This window comes from Carassius carassius, chromosome 41 (assembly GCF_963082965.1).
Source record: "Carassius carassius chromosome 41, fCarCar2.1, whole genome shotgun sequence".
Classification (NCBI taxonomy): domain Eukaryota; kingdom Metazoa; phylum Chordata; class Actinopteri; order Cypriniformes; family Cyprinidae; genus Carassius; species Carassius carassius.
Window position 1 is genome coordinate 11,926,435 of NC_081795.1, and position 20,575 is coordinate 11,947,009.

Sequence of the window (20,575 nt, forward strand, 5' to 3'; positions counted from 1 at the left end):
TTATCGCAGATCCGTGGTTTGATTAAAGTCAATTTTATTTTAAATTGCGCTACTTTGGCTGGCTCTGATATAACTGGCGCGCAGCAATGTTCCGGCAATTTGCCGGGTCCGACGTGCAGTGTGAAAGGGCCTTATGTATTCACTACTCCTCAGACTTGCTCAATGTCCCGCCCACGGCGCTATCTCATTGGTTACACCTCACGAGTAATAGCCTATCAACACTTGCGACACGGTTGAAGCCGGTCTCTCTGCATCTGCTGTGTTCAGCGAGCGCAGAGAGGAGCAGCACTTTCAGGTGAAAAAAAAAGATATTTTGTTGCTTCTAACTCTATTTTACAAGCAAGTATAGCTGACATCAGTCACAGCACAACCACTGACTTTATCGTGTGTGTATTTGATTTCATTAGTGCAGATTAATGTTTGAAAGCTGGTTATGCAGTCTTAATGGACCGCGTTTCAGTGATTAATAATATTCATTCCGTTGTCTGACAACAGAAACATTAAAATATAGTAATTAAAACATTTTTTTTTTGAGAATTAAATTAAATGGCTGAATTAAAATGCAGTATGTGAGCATAGGGAGGCAATACAATACAACGCACTTACGTGATAAATATGCTAATTATCGCATGACGTCATCTATATCATGTTCTCATGATTTATTTTTATGAATTAAAATGTTTCAAAACACCCCCCCCCCTCTCAGTTTTTTTTCACAAATCGCACCCTGATTGCAACCATGTATTATGCAATTCCTAGGCTGTAGTAGCAAACGGCAGTAACTCGCGATTGAGCGGGCAAACCACTGCGCTGTAGTTATTAGATATGTTCAACTTGAACCAGGGCTGTGCAGAACAATCAGTGTCTGACACGAAAGTGAGTCGAAGGCATGAGGAGCCGTCTGCTCTCTATAGCTCTGTACTTTGATGTCACACACCGATCGATCTGCACAGTGCTGCTCTAAGTCGAACACACATTATAGTGTTAGGGGAGGGGCCATGCTCTGACTCAGTTTCATCATCGAGTCAAGATTTTAGCCCGCCCAAAAAATCCTGAATACGAAAATGGTGAAAACCATTTGAACTCCACAATAATAGTTCACAGTCTTTGCAACATGTTTCCACTATGCATTTCTAACATTTATAATGTGTTTAGAAACAATTCTCAGAATTGACTTTACATGGACTTTAATAATGAACCAAAAACTAAGCATTCGTTTGAAAGTAAGGAGAAAATCCATAGGTCACTCAGGTATATCATGTTATCTGTCTTATTCGTTTTGTTATTGAATAATGTTATACATTTTTGTTCAAAGAATGGGGGAAGATTTAAAGATCATTAGATCATAATAAGCAATACAGATGCTAAACAACAAATATCTTTTATTTTTAAATGTGTGAGTGCAAGGCCAGATTGAACTGTTATTGTGACATAGGCAAAATAAATTTAAGTTATAATATTACCAACTCAAAAAACAACAACATTTAATCCATAGACCGTTACAGACAGTGCTCTCTTTCGCAAAAAGTGCAAAATCATTCAGCTTGCATTCAGTCATTGAATATCAAATGTAGTTCTTCACTTGTTTTAGAATGGAGAAAGACAGTTTAATTAAGGAATATTGGCTACGGCATATGTACGGCTACCTTATTTTGCTTATAATTAAATGGCCTGGGGTCACTGCCACACCTCGGATGTTTTATTTCAAAAGTTTCTAAGGGAAACTCCTACAAACATACAGTAAGATCAGCCAATTTGAATGTCATAAAATATTAATGTTCCTCTGTGATCATACTTGTCAAAAGTTCAATTGACTTAACAGAATCATGTAATTTAGGAATAAGATCCCGTGGTGTTTGAATCTAAATGGTAATCTTTAAAAGCTTAATCTTGTGACTGTAACTCTTCCCTGTTTTAACTATGCTTCAAAGTCAGTAATATTCACTTAACCTACACGCACCCACACATGCATATGGATGGCAGGTAGTCAGTGTCTGCGTCCCGTGGGTGATTAATCTACTGGCTGCAGGTGACATCTCACACTGCGTCCATGATCAGGAGGCACAGACATGAGGAACCCAGCTGCTCATTTCATCACTGTGATAAGTGGGTCGGTTCCCCTGAATTCAGCTTGCAGTCAGCAAACCATCACCTCACGCTGATCTTTAGCACCCAGCCTCATTAAATCCCTCACAGCATCGCACACTTCCTCCCTTTATTCCTCCAACTTCCAGTCTGTGCATGTGTCAGCTTCTGGAACGCTCTAGTTGATCATTACCCCCACCTTCAGTTGCTCAGTGTTTGTAGTACATCAAAGGGCAATGATTACACGCCACGGAAACATGCTACATTATTCATTATAAAAGCAACTTTCAATAAGAATGGCTTCTGTGTTTGTGTATATTATGTATCTATACAGTGTAGGTACAAATGAAATAAAACAAAGCCGTTCTGTTACATAAATGTTTAATTTGTCCAGTAAATATGATATGCTGTCAAAGCAGAATACACACCACCCTTATAATCACAGTGATGCAGTGACTCATGTATGTAAACAGCCTGTAAGGTGTGAATGGCTGCACACATACCAATATCCGCCCTGCAAAAGGACATTAGATAAAGCTTTAGCAATTAAAACAATCAACTTAATGCCATATGTTAAGCTGGAAGCTTGTGTGGTGATTTCAACATAATGGTAAACTTTGCATTCCACTCAAGTGCCGACAGCTCCTCTAAGCCTGAGCCTGAGTGCTTACATCCTCTCTGCCCTCTGGCCAACACTGCAGCCAGCTGTACTCCCATGAATACACACAAAACAGAACAGAGCTGTGGAGATGGATAACAACACAGTGTTCTTTAACCAGACCTTAACTCCATTCAGACTTAACAGCAGGGTCCAAAATTAACACTCGCCTAGTGTTAACTATATAAATAGATTTTGGCCAGAATAACTGGCCAGTTAATTTACTAAACATTTAGCCAGGAAACCAAAAGTTCAGAGACATACATTTGTTGTTCAGTCCCATTTGTTCAGTAAACATTTAGCTAAAAGGTCACAGACATAAATTTTGGTTTTGTTTTGTATTGAGGTTTTATTTTATTTATTTTATAGTTGTTCTTAAGTAAATAAATATTAGGGATACACAATATCATCAAACTGATATTGAAATCGTCTGATAATGGGGTTAAATGTAAATATACTGTAGACATCGGCCCGATATGAAAAATTATGCCGATTTGTTTTGCCGATAAGTGGAATACGTTAACTCACATGTGCTCAGGTTGTGCTAGTGATTACATCATGTCAGCAGTGTTGCTACTTCTTGAAGCAAAGTTTTGCCTGAATGATTATTAAATTCACTGTTTTGGATCATGCATTTAATTTGTGAGTACAGAATAAGGCCTTCAGTGTGTGATAGAGTAAACGGTATTAGCACCTGCAGTGGCAGCAGCGGCAGCCTCCCCTGGGTCCTAATGCCCGTTATGCGAAGGAATTTTAATCTGTAGGGGGCACTGGTGGCCTACTTCTAATTAAATTAAAAGTAACATAGCCTACACCAGTGGTTCCCAACCTTTTTCAGCTCGCGGCCCACACAACCAAACACATGTTTACGCGGCCCACTGCAAAAAAATGAACTGACCCCGCTATTGTTGATAACTTAGTACTAAGCCGTAATTGATGTAATAAAATAACGAGTGTGTTTTGATTATAAAATCTTAAAATAAAATTTTAGGGCTTACACTGCATCTTTCTGGGGAAAAAATGCAGCGATTGATATATAGTTTATTTATAGTTATTTTCAAAGCTTCAATGTACTAAAAACATAAAAAAACCTTTATCATTGTTTATTTAATTCTAACAAATAAGTTCTTCTGAAAAACTAACCAACATTTTAAATGTTAAAAAATGTTTGCGCAGGAAAGACTTGGTGTTGTTTCCAAAAAAAAGGAAATATATCGGCATTGATATTGGCCACAATGAGTTGAAAAATATCTGCATATCGGATATTGGTAAAATCCAATATCATGCATTCCTAATAAATATTTTCTGAATTTATTTATTTGTATTTACTTTTTGTTTTAATCCACAAAAATGTGTGTAAATGTTTAATTGTCAGAAGTTCCTTGACCTAGTAGCTTAGGTGAAAAAAGTGAATTTTAAACCCTGCCCACAAGTAAAGCTATAGTCTAACTTGTCAGTCAAGACTCATTCGGACTTGTTCATGTACAGTTTGACTAAGATTGATACCACGGGGAAAGTACCTGTCAATGTGTTGAAATCCCAGCTTTGACACTGCCAGCTTGCACAGAAATGCAGGAAACATTACAATGTTCTTGTTCTTTTTCCTAGTAAATGTTTGTCTTGTATGCCGCTGAGCACTTGGCTGTGCATTAGGCTTCTGGAGGCGTGAAAATTTTTGTTATATGTGTCGTTAAGGGTAAGACATGGTGTCACACCAGGCATAAAAGTGAATTATGTCTGCGTGAGATGTCTCTGTGGAATAGAAATGATCAAAAACAGGAAGAAAAGTATTTTACTGGTAAGCCTCCTGCTGGGCTACATTTTGCAGAGATATTTTTTATACTGCAACACATTATATGTAGCCCTGCAGTGTGGGTAGAGACAATGTAATGTTTCCTGTAGCTGATTTATCAGGAGATATGTATCTAGGGAGTATTATCATAAAAAGTCTGATGTTTCTCTGAATCTCAGCGGAAATCAAAGGTCTGAGATAACGACTAACACCAGGCTGTCTGTCTTAAGCACTGAATACCAGTAGATTAAGTAATAGCATACTGATGATGATACTGAAGTAATGACCTTTTTCATTGTGTAACTATGGTGAAATTCAAAAGATACACGACACCTTTTCTGTTTCTTTGGTTACTTTGTCTAGTAAATACCTTTTTAAAAAGTTCCAACCTGTTTTGCTATGCTTATTATTTAATAATTATTATTTAAATTATTTTTATTATTATTTATAAACTCAACAAAGTTTGTTATTGTCATCTGTATAATCTGTATAGATCTCATTGTATGACATTTGCATAATCATTTTGTGCAATTCAATGTAATTTTGCATTATTTCCTGTGTTCTGTAAAAAGGGGCATTTAGACTGACAATGCACTAAATCATCGGAAGTCACCAAATATCTGAGCTGTTGTTTAGAATAGAATCATACTTACATCAAATAGTGGAGAACTATCGTCACTCCCATTGGTAGTTGCTGCATTGCTGCTCATTTAGCATAAGGTTGAGTTCAGTAGCAAAATGTACTGTAACTCATACAGCTGCAAAATGAGCGTACACGAACACAAAGTGTTCTTTTTTGAAGAGAATTAAATGCTGAGTTATGTGCATTTTAACAGGCCACGTTTAACGTGCATAATTTCTCCCTTTGTCATCTGTTGTAGGTTGTCTACAGCTCTTTTGGTGGCACATCCAAAGGGCTACACTTCAACTACCTGATCGTCGGGCTGGTTCTATTAACAAGAGGACGTGATGAAGAGAAAGCCAAATGTAGGTTCACAGAGGGGCACAATGACTATCCACTCCCATATTCTCCCTATTATACTCTTAACATTGATCTCACACATTATTTTGATGCTTTTCATTGTAATTAAATGTTCTACAATTTTGTTTTATAAATTCTGTGCATGATGCATTATAGATTAATTATTCTAGATAGTTACTTTATTTTCAGAATTTAAACATCTAAATAGCCTTATTTAGCTTTACAAATGTACATGTGTATTTTATTAATTTTGCACAAGTCACAAGAGGTGCCCTACTAATTCCATTTTAAACAGCAATCTAATCAATCACACCTTGAATCAATCATATTCAATTATACAAAAAATGTTATTTAGCTTTGTTTTTCTCTGCATTTCTTTAGTCAAACCGGTAGCCGCATGCACACTCTACTTCACATGTTATTCCTCATAGATGTACTGCCTATTCTGGTGTGTCTTACTGTGTTACTTACCGCTGTGATTGATGTGAGGGTGCGAGACACATTGCCTGCTAGACCCTGATAAGGTATGTGTGTATTAACCAGCATGTTCTCTCTCCACAGACATCTTCAGCTTGTTCGCTAGTGATTCGGGAACCTATGTGGTCCGGGAGGATGTGGAGAACATGCTCCGTTCAGTGGATGGGGAGGTCCCACCCTCACTTAGGAAGTGCTTCACAGAGGTCAGTGCAGGAAAACTAACCTGTGTCATTTACCTCAGTCTCACCAGCCTTATGGCTTTCCAGATTAATCATCATGCCATCCAGCCACATAGTGTTCAAAAGACAGGAAATGAATCTGCCTATTTAACCTCCCTATTTCCAATATGTCTCAATCTGATATTTAAAATTAAATTACATAAATTAGACTAGATTGAAACATAGCTACAGTCAGTTATGTGTTCTTTCGGTTTTCAAGCCAATGGAAATGCAGGTTAGATATGCAAGAGGTTTAGAGAAAGTCTAGCATTTTGCGGCAGGACTGAAGTGTTTGCTGCCTCCTAAATGGATTACATGCCTTTTTAATCCAATCTGTCAGACCTGTGACACTTTCTTCATTGATTGCCCAAATCTATATTTACAGTACCTTTTGAACCGTTTGCCCAATTTAGACTTGTGTTTACAGAGAGAGCTTCCTCTGTGTTATAGCCCTGCTCTAATAATAAGCTTAAAAGGTTGACAGTGCAAATGTTGCAGCCAATAAGGTTACGTAATATGCTTTAACATTCGTTCTTTCCCATTTCTTTATTAGCTATTCAGTAAGTTGCACTCTCATCTCAGCCTTCATTCTTCCTCCTGCAGCATCACTTTCTTGTTTTAGGGAAAAGCCACTCAGTGCAGCACTTCTGTTGGTTATCCCTTGGCAGCAGCTCTCAAACACTTTCTTATTCTTTACTCAGCCCACTCACATGATATATCTGCATACAATAGAATTTAGTTCATATTAATTAAAAAGCTTTCCCTACACTGAACAAGAGAAGCAACTAGCATACAGTTCAACTTCTCAATTCTGTACTCTTCTGTCATGCACTTTAAGTCGGTCACAAGTTCATTAGAGAATTGTACTCTGGTGTTTATTTACAGTGTTTCTGTCTGTTTGTGTTCAGGGAGAGAAGGTGAATTATGAGAAGTTTAAGAGCTGGCTTCTGCAGAATAAAGATGCTTTCACGTTCTCCCGCTGGCTGCTGTCAGGTGGTGTGTGCGTCACATTGACGGACGACAGCGACACACCCACTTTCTATCAAACCCTTGCTGGTGTCACACACTGTAAGTGTCACTATACTCTATGATTATTATCTGAATGACCTTTCAGTACTCTCTGAATGATTCCTCTCAATATGCTCTCGAAACTCTATGTATTCTTCGAATCCTCTCTCACGCTAGTTCTGGAAGAATTTTTCTCAGTTCATTTTCTTAAAATTTCAGTTTTATTTAATTTAATTTAAAATTAAATAAAATTGATTAAAATGATTTTTTAAAAGTGTTCTAAGCCTTGAATTATACCAACCATCTCTGAGGTTTGATTTGAAGTATTAAAAAAAATGTAATGGAAAAGCTTGAGAAAAAGAGGGTAAGATCATACTTTTTTTGAGGGACTGAACAACAATTATATTAAAATGACTTATAAAATAAAATGCACGGAAATTATTTAAATGCAAAACCAAAAAAAAGCTATTCACAAGTTCGTATTGAACCATGGATGTCGTATCGAACAGTTCGATATTATATGGAGAATTGTGACATCTGTAGTGTTTACAGAAATCTGTTTTTTAATGAGAAATGACTTAAAGGTTATCGTTTACATGTCAGAATCAGAAAGAGCTTTATTGCCAAGTATGCTTGCGCATACAAGGAATTTGTTTTAGTGACATAAGCTTCCAGTAAACAGAGACAACAACACACAGACAAAAAAAAAAAATTTACAGGAGAATTACAAATTGGCAAATAAATAAGTGTATAAACAATTGTGCTATAAATGATAATGGAATTAAAAAGCTTTCCCTACACTGAACAAGAGAAGCAACTGTGTGAGAGACATTGCGTGTTGCTAAAGCTGACAGTAATCTGCTCTTTGACAGTCTATTCTTTAGATGTTTAGGCAAGTTGCAAGTCTTATTTTGTCCACTTTCCTCTCCTCCCTGACACAACGGAGGCATCAGCAAATCAGCCGCCCTCCACGAGGAGAGAGGCATCTGTGTGAGATGACGGCGAGTGACAGGCAACACTTCCCACTCAGTGAACACACACACTGCATTTGCACACACTCGGCCCTGCTGCAGCTGTCACTGCCACCCAGCTACTAAAACCACAGTGACACAGTGAAGGAAATAGCTGCATTCACTCAGAGACCTCAAGTCCGCACAGTGACAGAATCTGAGCACTAGTTCTTCTCATAGAGACAATGATTTATTTAGGGGCTGAAGATCTCACCCGCTCAGTCACTCAGTGCTTTTGTTGTCATGAAATCATAAAGTGTCGGAAGCCTGTAATGTTTTCAGTTATAGGTGTGCTGAATATGACCCACATTCACAAGTTACCATGCTGTTATAGCCATGATTTTGATTTAGATTGATATTGGTGTTAATAATAATTATAATACAGTATTATAAAAAAAGATTCTTATAAATATGATTTAAAGAAATAAGTTCTAAAATAAATCTAGCAACAATATACAGTTGAAACCAGATATTTACATAAACTTCAGGAAAAAAACACAAAAACTTTTCTTTACTGTCATACATTAAATCAGAGTAAACCTTTTCTGTTTTAGATCAATAAATGTTAACATATTTTTTGCATTTGTTAAATGTCAGAATCGAGCGAGGGAGAACTTTTATGTATTTTTTTAATAATGTTGTTGTAACGATATCAACCTTCATATTCATCCGGAAGAAGTAGGCGGGAACCGGCGGACAATCAAAAACATTTTAATAACAAAATAAACACAAAACAGCGCACCAGCCCCTCACGGACGACTGGTGCGCATAAAATAAAAACCACAACACAACTAAAAGCCCAGGCCTGGTCCTCTCTCGTCCTTCACTGTCATCGCTCCAGTTTTATATCCTTCCATCTCCTCCATGGGCCTCGAGACCGGTGGGACGAACAGGTGTAGTTCATCTCCAATCACTCCCCCGGCCTCGCTCCCATGTCCCTCGGCCCCGCCCCACTCGTCACATACCCCCATCGCCCCTCGCAGGCCGGGGGGTACTCCCGAGACTGCGCTCTACTCCCCCCCTCCCTCCGGGGGGGCCGCTCCCGGGGACCTGCGGGAACCTGGGGGTAGGACAGGCGAGGCGAGAGAAAAGGAGATGGAAGGAGGAGCGACAGAGACGAGAGAGGGGAGAGAGGAAAAAAAAAGGAAAAAAAAAAAAATTCCGGTTCCCAGACGCACCGCTGCTCGGCCCTCCACCAGCTGGGCGATCTCCTCCGCGGTGCCTGGCGGTGGCACTGGACGGCCCTCGGCGGACGGCACGACACTCCTCCGCCGCCCGGTGGACGGCGACGGCTCCTCCGGTTTTGGGCAGCCGGCAGGAGTCCCCCGTTCCCTGCTCCTCCCCGTTCCGGCGGAGGCAGCAGGCTCCGGCCACCTGGCGAACGGCGCCGACTCCTCCGCTCCCTCACGGACGGCAGTCGTCTCTCCACATCGTGGGCGGCCGGTAGCGAGCTCGCCCGTCCCCGGCAACTCGCTCCAGTCCACCGCCTCGAGCGTCCATGGCGGCACACTCCTCGCCAGCTCGATGGCACCGCGGATTCACCACAGCGGCGAGGGATCTTCAGCAGCGCGTCCCTCCTTCTCCCGGGCTTCGGCACCACTGTAACGATATCAACCTTCATATTCATCCGGAAGAAGTAGGCGGGAACCGGCGGACAATCAAAAACATTTTAATAACAAAATAAACACAAAACAGCGCACCAGCCCCTCACGGACGACTGGTGCGCATAAAATAAAAACCACAACACAACTAAAAGCCCAGGCCTGGTCCTCTCTCGTCCTTCACTGTCGTCGCTCCAGTTTTATATCCTTCCATCTCCTCCATGGGCCTCGAGACCGGTGGGACGAACAGGTGTAGTTCATCTCCAATCACTCCCCCGGCCTCGCTCCCATGTCCCTCGGCCCCGCCCCACTCGTCACAGTTGTTCATATTATTTTTGATTATCTATCCATCTTTCATTCTTTTGTTCTGTCTGTCAGTCGTTTTAGCTAGCTTTTGTTCTATCAATCTTACACTCTAGCTTTATGTCTAGCTATCTATTATTCTGGTTATCGTTCTAATTATCATTTCCATTTTAAGATAAATTTAAAACTCTCCACAAACATTATTTGTGCATTAAATTGAAAAAGTACTGAGGTAGCTTTGTGTGTGCAAAAACCTTTTTAACTATCTACCTAGACAGCATACTTGTGTGCATTGTAAATTTATATACATATATATATATATATTTATTTATTTATTTATTTATTTATTTATTTTTTAGGTGTAAATTAGAAAATTTGATTTGATGTTCAGATTTGATACTCAAATCTGCTCTGTTTGTGATTTAAAACCATGTATATTATATTTACAGCGTAAAACAGCGATAGCGTATTTCTCCATTACAGAATGAATGTGCAAGGCTGAGCTTTATTCTTTTTTCCGTGTCACCAAGACAAAATACTTGTATCCTTAGATATAAGTTAGAAAGTCAAAAAACACAAAAGACTATGCAAATAGCTCATTAAAATTGCAAGTTTCCTTTGTCATTCAAGGACTGCTCTGGCTCTCCATCTCTAGCCAATCAGAGAAGCTACCTGGGCAACCCATGGTAATCTGCGGCCCACTCCACATTATCCTCTTAGCTCAGTGAGAGGGCTGTGTGTGTGCTGTTGGTGTGGACTAGTCATGATCTGTGTGATCTGTGTGAGTTGGTGTGGGTTTAAGGGTTCATCCGCCTGCCAGAATATGCCCCACACCAGGCCAAGTGCGAACAGGCAAGAGGCCTATCAGAAAGAAGAAAGTGAAGACTGGGTGACAGTAATCTTTGAGAAAGAAAAGGAGTTAGATTGCATATGGAGATGGAGACTAACTGTATTTTGCCAACATAACGTTTGCTATGGTACACGCCATATCTAACAGCCAGAGCTGTGGCATGGGCAGTGGAATATGGTATGGTTTTTCTGTTGTCACTCTGATAGAGTCGCTCCTTTAGGTGAGTACTGGCATTTGGAGGTGTGTAGTTTGCAAATAATATGTATATGAAGCTATATGCTAGCTATATATAAATATGCTAGCTTTATGGTTAACATAAAACTTCATGGTTTGATTTTTAGATTTTAATGGTTTTGAATTAAATATTTTGTGTTCACCTAGGCTGCATTGATTTGATCAAAAATACAGTCAAACAGTAATATCGTAAAACGGAGTTTTCTATTTTATTATATTTTTACAAATGTAATTTATTCCCGTGATGACCGCTTTCATCAAGCATTACTTCCAGTCTTCAGTGCCATATGATCCTTCAGAAATCATTGTGATGATGAGAAATCATATGCTGATTTGGTGCATAAGTAATATTTCTTATTTTTATCGTTGTCCTGCTTAATATATTTGTGGAATTTTTTTTTTTTTTTTCAAATCTTTTCAGGGTTCTTTGATAAATAGACAATTCAAAAGAACAACTTTAATAAAAAAAATTATATCTTACTGGCCCCAAACATTTGTATATACACACTTATATATTTAGCAATTATTAAATGTTTTAATATGTGGTCAATGGACATAACTAAATAAGCAGTTTATAATTAATGTTATTATTTGTTTTTTTCCATTCAGTATAGAGTGACATGTCATATTCTCACTTTTTAAATACTTTTCAAATATTTACTGTTAAAGTGGCATCAAAGATGGAATCTGTTTCCAAGAGAGATAGCAAATGTATGTGAAATTAAATACAAGAGTGTACCCTCAGTCCAGACCTGTCATTTCTGCTCTCACATGCGCTGTATGCACTCTATTGCTTGTTACCAGACAACAAGAAAAGTAATGGGAAAGTAGCACAAGTAATGGATGAAATGGGTTTTGACAACTTGAGAGACCCAACAGAGTCATGCTAGCCAGAGAAACAATGCATGTCCTCCTGCTATAATGTATTACAGGACAAGAGGATATCATAGGCCACGGCTAGCTTGAAATAAAGTGCACGTGGTGCCTAATATTAAGATATACTGATGCGATCAAGGCTGTACACATTCAGGATAAATGAGGCTCTTTGCTTTTCCGTATGGCACATAATAAGTGTTTTAGATTAGTATTCACTGTTCAATACACAAATGGTGAATAACACTCAAGCAAATCCCAACAGCTATTCTAAACTAATTATTGTTCTTCGTAATAATAATAATGTTGCTCTGAATAATGATCATTTTTCGTCATTGCATTAATTACATGGTGTACCTCTTCATTCCAGAGGGAGATTTGTTGTTTGGCTATATGTTATATGCATCTCAGATGGGAAGAGTGTTTTGGACTAGAGTTTTCTTTGTGTAAAGATAGCTTTCCACTCCTAACCACTTCTGAAATAACACTGAATCATTGATCGTGATTCAAGGTGGATGGGATCTTACCCCTATAGTTCCCCAGACCACTTTCTGTCTGGTCTTTCAGTCTTCGGCCCTCAGACAGTAAACTTGCTCTCCCAGAGCACTATGGGAAATAATGACTATTGACCCAAACCAATCATGCTCCCAACTGTCCATCAAACCATAGAGGTTTTACTGCGCTATAGGGGTTTGAGAAAACGGAGGAGTTTCAGTGAAATACAGAGGCTTTCCATTAAGATGCCTTTTATTCCTGTCCCGAGAAATCCTTAGGAAATTCTTTTTTTTTTTTTCCTGTAGATCAGTTTGCTTATTTATTTATTTATTGAATGCATTCACTAAAATGTATTGTGTTTTGAATAATAGAGAAGGGAGGAGGCTGAAATTAACATTAGACTAAACAAAAGATCAGATTTGTATTCCCGTGTTTTGACACTTGCCTTATGTGTGATGGTCAGTGTGGGAGGGGCAAGACCAATCCTATTAGCTTAAGATAGAGATTATGGCCAAGCAAGAAGAGTTGACCTAGGTGCTCTTAACCCCAACAAACTAAAAGACTGGACTATATATGGTGTTACGGGAAGGTTAACTTGAGTCATGCTTTCACTCATCCTAAATGTTAATCATCTAATGAAAGTCCATGTCACTCCCACTTAAAGTCTGCTACAGCTGTGGTTTCTAATTTATTATGAAAATGATTCCTGTGTCTATTTTAAGAATATTTCACCCAAACGATGAAAATTCAGTCAGTTAGAAACTTGTTTTCTGTAAAAGCAGTGAATATTAACACCATTCTTGCTAAATAACAAACTCCTAAATCACTCAACCCCTAAAACTGGAGTCTGTATGGCTTGTGATACTATATTCCAAGTCTTTCAAAACTAAATTATTTGTATGAGGAAAATGTCAGTTATGGCAGTGTTATTACAGAATATTTTATATAATATCATATTTTCAAGTTGCTTTTATTTTTATATTTTCATTTTGATTTGATGCTTTTGTTGTATTGTTTTTTATATTTTCATATATTTATTCTTGTATATTATATAAAAAATTTATATATTTCCGTTTAGCTTTATTTTATGTTAGTTTTAGTTTAAGCAATAATTAATGCTCAACCTACTCAAGGAGCACATGCTCCACTGATGCTTGACACTGTACACTAAAATAAATTATTTTTAGTTTTTTTGTGTTTCCTTTCTTGCAGTAGAAGAATCAGACATTATAGACTTGGAAAAGCGTTATTGGCTGCTGAAAGCCCAATCAAGGACAGGCCGGTTTGATTTGGAAACCTTTGTTCCTTTGGTCTCGCCCCCTATTCACACATCACTTAGTGAAGGTAAGACAAAATTAATTAAAGCAATTTTAAAAGGTTCTCCAGTGGACTGAGACACACAAACACTCTCACATACATCCATCTCACTCACATGCTTTGAAAGCATCTGCAGCACCCAGAGAAGTCACGGTTCATCTTATTTTGGTAGAAGTGGGTCTCTGCTTTTGAAATGTATTGGATCATTTGTGATAAAAGATCTCCAGAGAATCCAATTACTCTTTCTAGCTAATCTAAACACTGACATTTTCCTCTCATTTTGCAGGCTTGTTTCATGCCTTTGATGAGAATCGGGACAATCATATTGACTTTAAGGAGATTTCTTGCGGGCTCTCAGCGTGCTGTCGGGGCCCTGTAGCGGAGAGGCAAAAGTGTAAGCATTTTATTTTCCATCATACTCTTTTAGTTATTTATCTTTTTCCATGCCAGATGCAGGATTTTTGTGGGTGTTTCTTCAAACATTTTAAAACATTTTTAGAATAAAATTCTTTGGCTTGTTGAGGCTTATTTCATAGCATTATGTTTTCTAAATACAGTTAAATAATATTCCACTATTATTTTGCACAAATTATAAAGTTTTCTATAGTTTTTCTTTAAAGAATATGTTAAAGTTCCTCATCTTACAGGGCTCCAGAATGCGACTAAAACAGTGCAACCAAAGATATTAACTGATATTTTTGTTGAGATCGCCACTGGTGACTATCCAAATTTACTTTTTATGAATTAAAAATGTGAATGTTTCGCCTTTTTTCCTGCTTGTTTTGCAGTGATAAGTTTTATATTGATGTATTAAACTTAGACAATGTGCATCAAAGTTTTATTGGGGGAAAAAATTACTTAAACAGTCTTCATCTCAAAACACCAGCCAAACACCAGCGTTGATGGCACTCTTGCTAAAAGCAGATCCAGTTGTGCTGCATGAGAGAGATCGAAAATGATTGAGACGTGCCAAGTAAAAGTGCAGAAAGCAGTGTCTATTTTGTGCACAACTTGAACAAATTCCAACAAGTAAAGCTGTCAGCTGTGTGGACAATAACAATATCGTTAACAATTCTCAAGTAGAATCAATAATAATAAGGCTTCTTGTTATGAAGATCTTTAGTCTATATTCTGTGTTCTTTTAATGCGTGAATATCATATCATTTGTAGTGCACTTCCTCTCCAATAATCTCAATAAGCTTTGTGCTCACTAACCTTTTAATAAACAAAGTATCAGCTGTAAAATTCTGCCAAATTCATAATGAAATACAAAAATAAAAAATAAAACTCATAAATCTGGCATGAATGATCGCTTTAGCACCTCAGTTCAAGTGGCGCATGAACCCATCATATCTTTCTCTATAGTATGAACATGAATGGACAAGCTAAAGTATATTATAAGATAGCCTACAGTTACTTACTTACTAAAATGTCTCATGTAATTGCTCATTCAGTGTTTCAAATTGCGGAAAATGTTTAAAGCTTGTAATGACATGTCACAATCATTTATCTCAGAATAACCATTCTGCGTCCATAACTTCATTAGTCCACTAGAAAAAATAACTATGAAGAGGAGCATTTTCTAAATATATGCACTATATTGCATATTCATAGTTTTATTTAACCTGTTGTCTACATGATAAGAAAGAATGCAAGGAGCTAAAGATAAAATTCAACACCACCTATATAAATGCATGATACTAATGAAGGGAAACAGACTGGATGTGCGTAAGACATATGAGAGCATTCACAAGATGCTTTGAGGAGGAGCCCAAACTACACTTAATGGCAAATTGATTCTGAAATAATAATGGTCTGTGATATTGGCACAGATTTTGTGTAATAAACATTCTTTGAGACTTTATATAGTTCTCAAGTTGGAAAAGACGCTTAGTTCCAACTTTAAGTGAACCTTACTTCTCAGGACATCTACAAGATGGTTTAAAATGCGGATGCTGTAAAACGAGGGGAGACATAAACAAATGATAGTACGACTGAAATGTTAAGGTGTTTAAAAAAAGAAAGAAAGAAAACGTTTATTCTGTGGCACAATTTGATGCCTATTTTTGTTTCTTATAGGAGCCGTTGTCTGGAATCCTGTCTTATTTTCCTCTTCTTTGTCTATTGCAGTTTGTTTTAAAGTGTTCGATGTAGATCGGGATGGAGTTCTGTCCAGGGATGAGATCCACGAGATGGTGGTGGCGTTGCTGGAGGTGTGGAAGGATAACCGTACAGACACCCTCCCTGTAAGTGCAGAGCAGCTGATTGTCTAATCGAATTAACCTGTTTACATCCACAGAAACAGCAATTAATAGCATGGTACAGCTAAACTAAATACTTAATATCAATATTCATCATTTTGTTTGTGTACATGCCTATGAGGTGATCAATTGCAAATGAGATGCAATCATGTTGTTTCATGTGTGCACTAATATGGAATTATACATTTAAATTAAACTCAAATCAGTTCATTATTGTTTTGTGCGTCCTGAGCTGTCATTGTGTTTCTTCATGATGATACTTCATGATTTATGCTTCTGTATGTTTCAGGAGTTTGATTCCAGCGTTTCAGACATTGTAGAGGACATACTGAAAATGCATGACACAACAAAAGTAATTATTCTTTCATTTTCATGTTGCATATAGCATATCATGATTTAAAAAAAAAAATCATTAGTTAATACCAATTCCAATTAAATTTAGCAATTTTTTCTTAGATCTAGTGTTTGTTAAGGACTTTATTACGTGTATGTCATTTGTGGTTTACCTTTATCTTGTGTTTTGCTCACAGCAAGGACACTTAACCCTGGAGGACTATCAGATATGGAGTGTGAAAAGTGCCCTCGCGAATGAGTTCCTCAATTTGCTGTTTCAGGTACAATCCTGTTTACATTATTTTTGGACAAAGTAACTAAAAATAAAAGTATAAAATAAGTCTAAATGCTTATATAATCTGTACACACGAGTGAATCCAATAAAGTATATACGTCATTGTCTTGGGTCTGGCCTGAAATTGCTTGTTAATCTGTCATCAGGTGTGTCATATCGTCCTGGGCCTGCGTCCTGCTACCCCTGAAGAGGAAGGCCAGATCATTAGGTGAGATCAGGACACAGCATTTCTTTACTCACCCTATCACTGTCTATAACTCCCTACAGAGCACTTTCTCTGTGTTTTAAAACAAGCCTTATGAGGGCTGTATTGTATTTCACTCTCCAATAAGCCTCGTGATTAGGTTTTGTCTGTATATAAGGATCCATCGTACCTCCACTGCCTATAACAGGGTTTTAGACCAGACAGAGATTGAGAACACAATTTCACTTTCAATTAGATTTTCCAGCGGGACTGATGGTGCTCAAAAAGATACTATAAATACTGTACCGCATTAGTGTGTCTGTTTCATTGCTTTGGCTATATTGCCCAAGTTTAGTATTAATGTCTTGTGACAGAAGGAGTGTTTTGTTGGGTTATTTTGGTGCTTGTGTTGTGTATAAATATGATAGTTCTTTGACTGACTACCCAGATTTTGTGTGACGGCACAGGGGTTGGCTGGAAAGGGAGAGCAGACACGGGCTAAAGCCTGGTCAGAACTGGTTCCTGATCTCCATGCAGTGGTGGCAGCAGTGGAAAGACTATGCCAGATATGTGAGTCAGCAATATGTCTATTCAGCCTTTGCATAACCATGAAAAGGGGTCATGTGATTGATCACCTTTTTCCTTTTCATTTGATTTAAAATAAAATCATTGTAAACAAAGTGAGATCAATTAACTAAACTGTAACCATTTTAAACCTTGTAATTATAAGTGGAAACACAGAAAAACTAAACTAATTGTAAAAGATGTAATCTGACCACTTTATAGTACATATATTAACCAGGACCTTGTTTCTGTCAGACATCATCTGGTCAAAAAGTAGCGTGATTGCTTTGGTTTTACATTGCCCAGTTTCTATTGATAATACTGACATTATGACGGATTATTAAACCAATTGTGTTAAACAGGATAATAAGTTGATTGTCATGGAGCAGCCGTCAGTGCAGGGCAGTGGGATGAGAAGTTCTCAATCCACAACATCTATAGAGCCTGTCCTGAACAGAATTGGAATAGTGGTCCGTTTCCCCAGTTCCCCAGAGGAAAAATTCCTTGATAACATCTCCAACTCATCAGAGGTGTCAGAGAGCACTGGCAATGGTAAGTACACGCTCAGTAAAGAGTACAATTTAAGACTCAGTAGACATGTTCATATGGACACTTTTTGTTTCAATTGGAATTAAATCATTCTGACTGAGGTGATTGTGCGTGTTTAAATGTCACAAGCTTCAAATCAGATTTAGGCTACATTTACACGACAACAATGTAGTCAAAAACAGAAAAGTTTTTCCCTTGCGCTTTTAAAAAGTTTCACGTATACACAACAACATTTTCAAAACGATTTGCATTTACATCTGTGAAAATGCCCAAAAACACTGTATTACGTATGCCAGGCCAGTAGTTGGTTCTGTCACCTAATTAGTAAACAGTGCCTGTAGGGAAGTGATGATTGTATGATGTGTATAATGCGTCTTCACTGTTGGTTGTAATATTGGTGAAGTAAATCCACACTTTCCTAAAGAAGCATTAACAAACTCTTGAGCAACAACAACAGTACCATACTCCGCCATGGTTGCGTATGTATGTTCGCGCTTGCCTTTAAAATCGACACGCACTGCACATGTCTACATACCAAAAACGTAATATGCACGCACATGACATCACCGTTTTCAAAGATTCCCATATTAGGTGTTTACACAGAAATGAAATACTGTGCCGTTTTCAAATATTAGCACTTAGAAAAGGTTTATCCCACCCCTCTCAATCTGATTTGTGTTTATTTACATCGAACATTTTCATACAAATTGGAATTTTAAACTGATTGTAATCAGAATACAATGCTCCATATAAACGCACCTGATGTCAGAGCCTAGCAGTTATTACATACTAACTTTCTTTGGCAATATCGACAGTTGTCATATATACTATGCAGCCCCTCACTTATATAAATAAAAGCTCAATGTGGACCTTGAGTCAAAAAGTTTGTCCACCCCTGCCATAAAAGCATATAGGGCACCATGATAAATCACATGTGATATTTAATGTGCATCTTGTCATTAAAGCTAGTTTTGTAATCAGTGGTAAATCTCTATCACCTGCGCGCTTTCACTTATCGAATGCGATCATGCAGCCCTAAAGGCTTAGATACAGTGTTTAGCCTCCATTACATAACGTGTTTCACTTTCTCAGGCCTGACCCCACACACCAGTTCCTCTGCCACAGACGTCTGCTTTGCCCGGCAGCACAACATCTCTGACAACAACAACCAGTGTTTCTCCAGCACCAATGGCCATTTACCCAACAGCTTGGCCGCGCAGAGACCTGGTGCCATAGACAACCAGCCTCTGGTGACCACCGAGCCCATGAAGGTGAGTGTACACTGTGCTTAGAACACCCACTGAAACCAGGAAGCCACTGATCCTCTTGTCCATCAAAATAAATGATAAAGTGCATTCAATAGACCTGCAGGCTCACTCACAGAAAACAATTTATTTATTAAAATTTTCTAAGACACTTTTTGTGTAGAAAGGGTCTATGTGAGATGACGTGAACTATCAGCATTATATTGTGCTTTACATCTGAGAAGACAAAGACCCACATAATGAGCTGCATAATGAGACTTTTAGTCAGGTGTGTGTTTGAGAGGGAGGAGTTACAAGAAAGAATTTGTGGACAAAATAAATGTATATAATTTTACGTTTGTAGTTTATTTAGAATATATTTAATTATCCCACAAAATAATTTAATATTCACTTGTGAGTGCAGATAAACAGTTTATTAAGAACAATCAAAGCTGACTTTCAAAGCTGAATTTTTTGCATCATTACTCCAGTCACACAATTCTTCAGAAATCCTTTTAACAATCTGATATTATACAAAAAAAAAAAAAAAACATTTATTGTTATTATTATAATTATTATTATTAATGTTGAAAACAGCTGAGAATATTTTTTCAGGTTTTTTGGGATAAATTGAAAGAACAGCATTGTTTTTTTCAGTTGTTACATTTACACTTATTTGCAGAGGTGGAAAGTAACGAATTACATTTACTCGCGTTACTGTAATTGAGTAGCTTTTTTGTGTACTAATACTTTTTAAAGTAATTTTTTAAATCTGTAATTTTACTTTTACTTAAGTATATTTTGTTTAAAGTATTGTACTTCGCTACATTTTAAAACACATTAATTACTGAGTAAAAAAAAAAAAAAAAAAAAAATCGCTCCCTGGAAACTACGTCAGTAAATAATGGGCAGGAGGGCAAACTGGCGCTAAAATCACAAGAAAGATGCAGACGGTCAAAACAGGCGTTAGTGGTGCAGACACCGCTGAAAACGAAACCCCGTCATATTCTGAAGTTGAACTCGAAGGAAATGAAGTGAACCCCTGGCCATATGTATGCTCTATTATGCAGTGTAAGCTGTACTTGCCTAGGAAGACCAAACTAGCAGCTTATAAAATCTCGACAAGACATCAACCCTTCGCAAGAATGTAGAGGTAAGCTAAATAATTGCATCGTTGCATTGGTGGTTAAAATGAAGCTTTGACATTTTAGCAAGAGGTTTTGCACAAATTAGCCAAAAAGA

At 37.7% G+C, this 20,575-nt stretch overlaps 1 protein-coding gene across 2 annotated transcripts in view; it reads left to right on the forward strand.

Annotated features, from left to right (window-relative positions):
• LOC132122734 (ubiquitin carboxyl-terminal hydrolase 32-like) overlaps positions 1–20,575 on the forward strand; it is a 49,408-nt gene that overhangs the window by 11,221 nt on the left and 17,612 nt on the right. For both annotated transcript variants that reach the window (XM_059533093.1, XM_059533095.1), the window contains exons 3-14: positions 5,417–5,522; positions 6,079–6,197; positions 7,121–7,280; positions 13,799–13,930; positions 14,190–14,297; positions 16,034–16,149; positions 16,454–16,516; positions 16,695–16,778; positions 16,939–17,000; positions 17,444–17,546; positions 17,903–18,092; positions 19,182–19,360. In XM_059533093.1, coding sequence (XP_059389076.1) covers positions 5,417–5,522; positions 6,079–6,197; positions 7,121–7,280; positions 13,799–13,930; positions 14,190–14,297; positions 16,034–16,149; positions 16,454–16,516; positions 16,695–16,778; positions 16,939–17,000; positions 17,444–17,546; positions 17,903–18,092; positions 19,182–19,360 — 1,422 coding nt within the window. The remainder of the gene's footprint in view (positions 1–5,416; positions 5,523–6,078; positions 6,198–7,120; positions 7,281–13,798; positions 13,931–14,189; positions 14,298–16,033; positions 16,150–16,453; positions 16,517–16,694; positions 16,779–16,938; positions 17,001–17,443; positions 17,547–17,902; positions 18,093–19,181; positions 19,361–20,575) is intronic.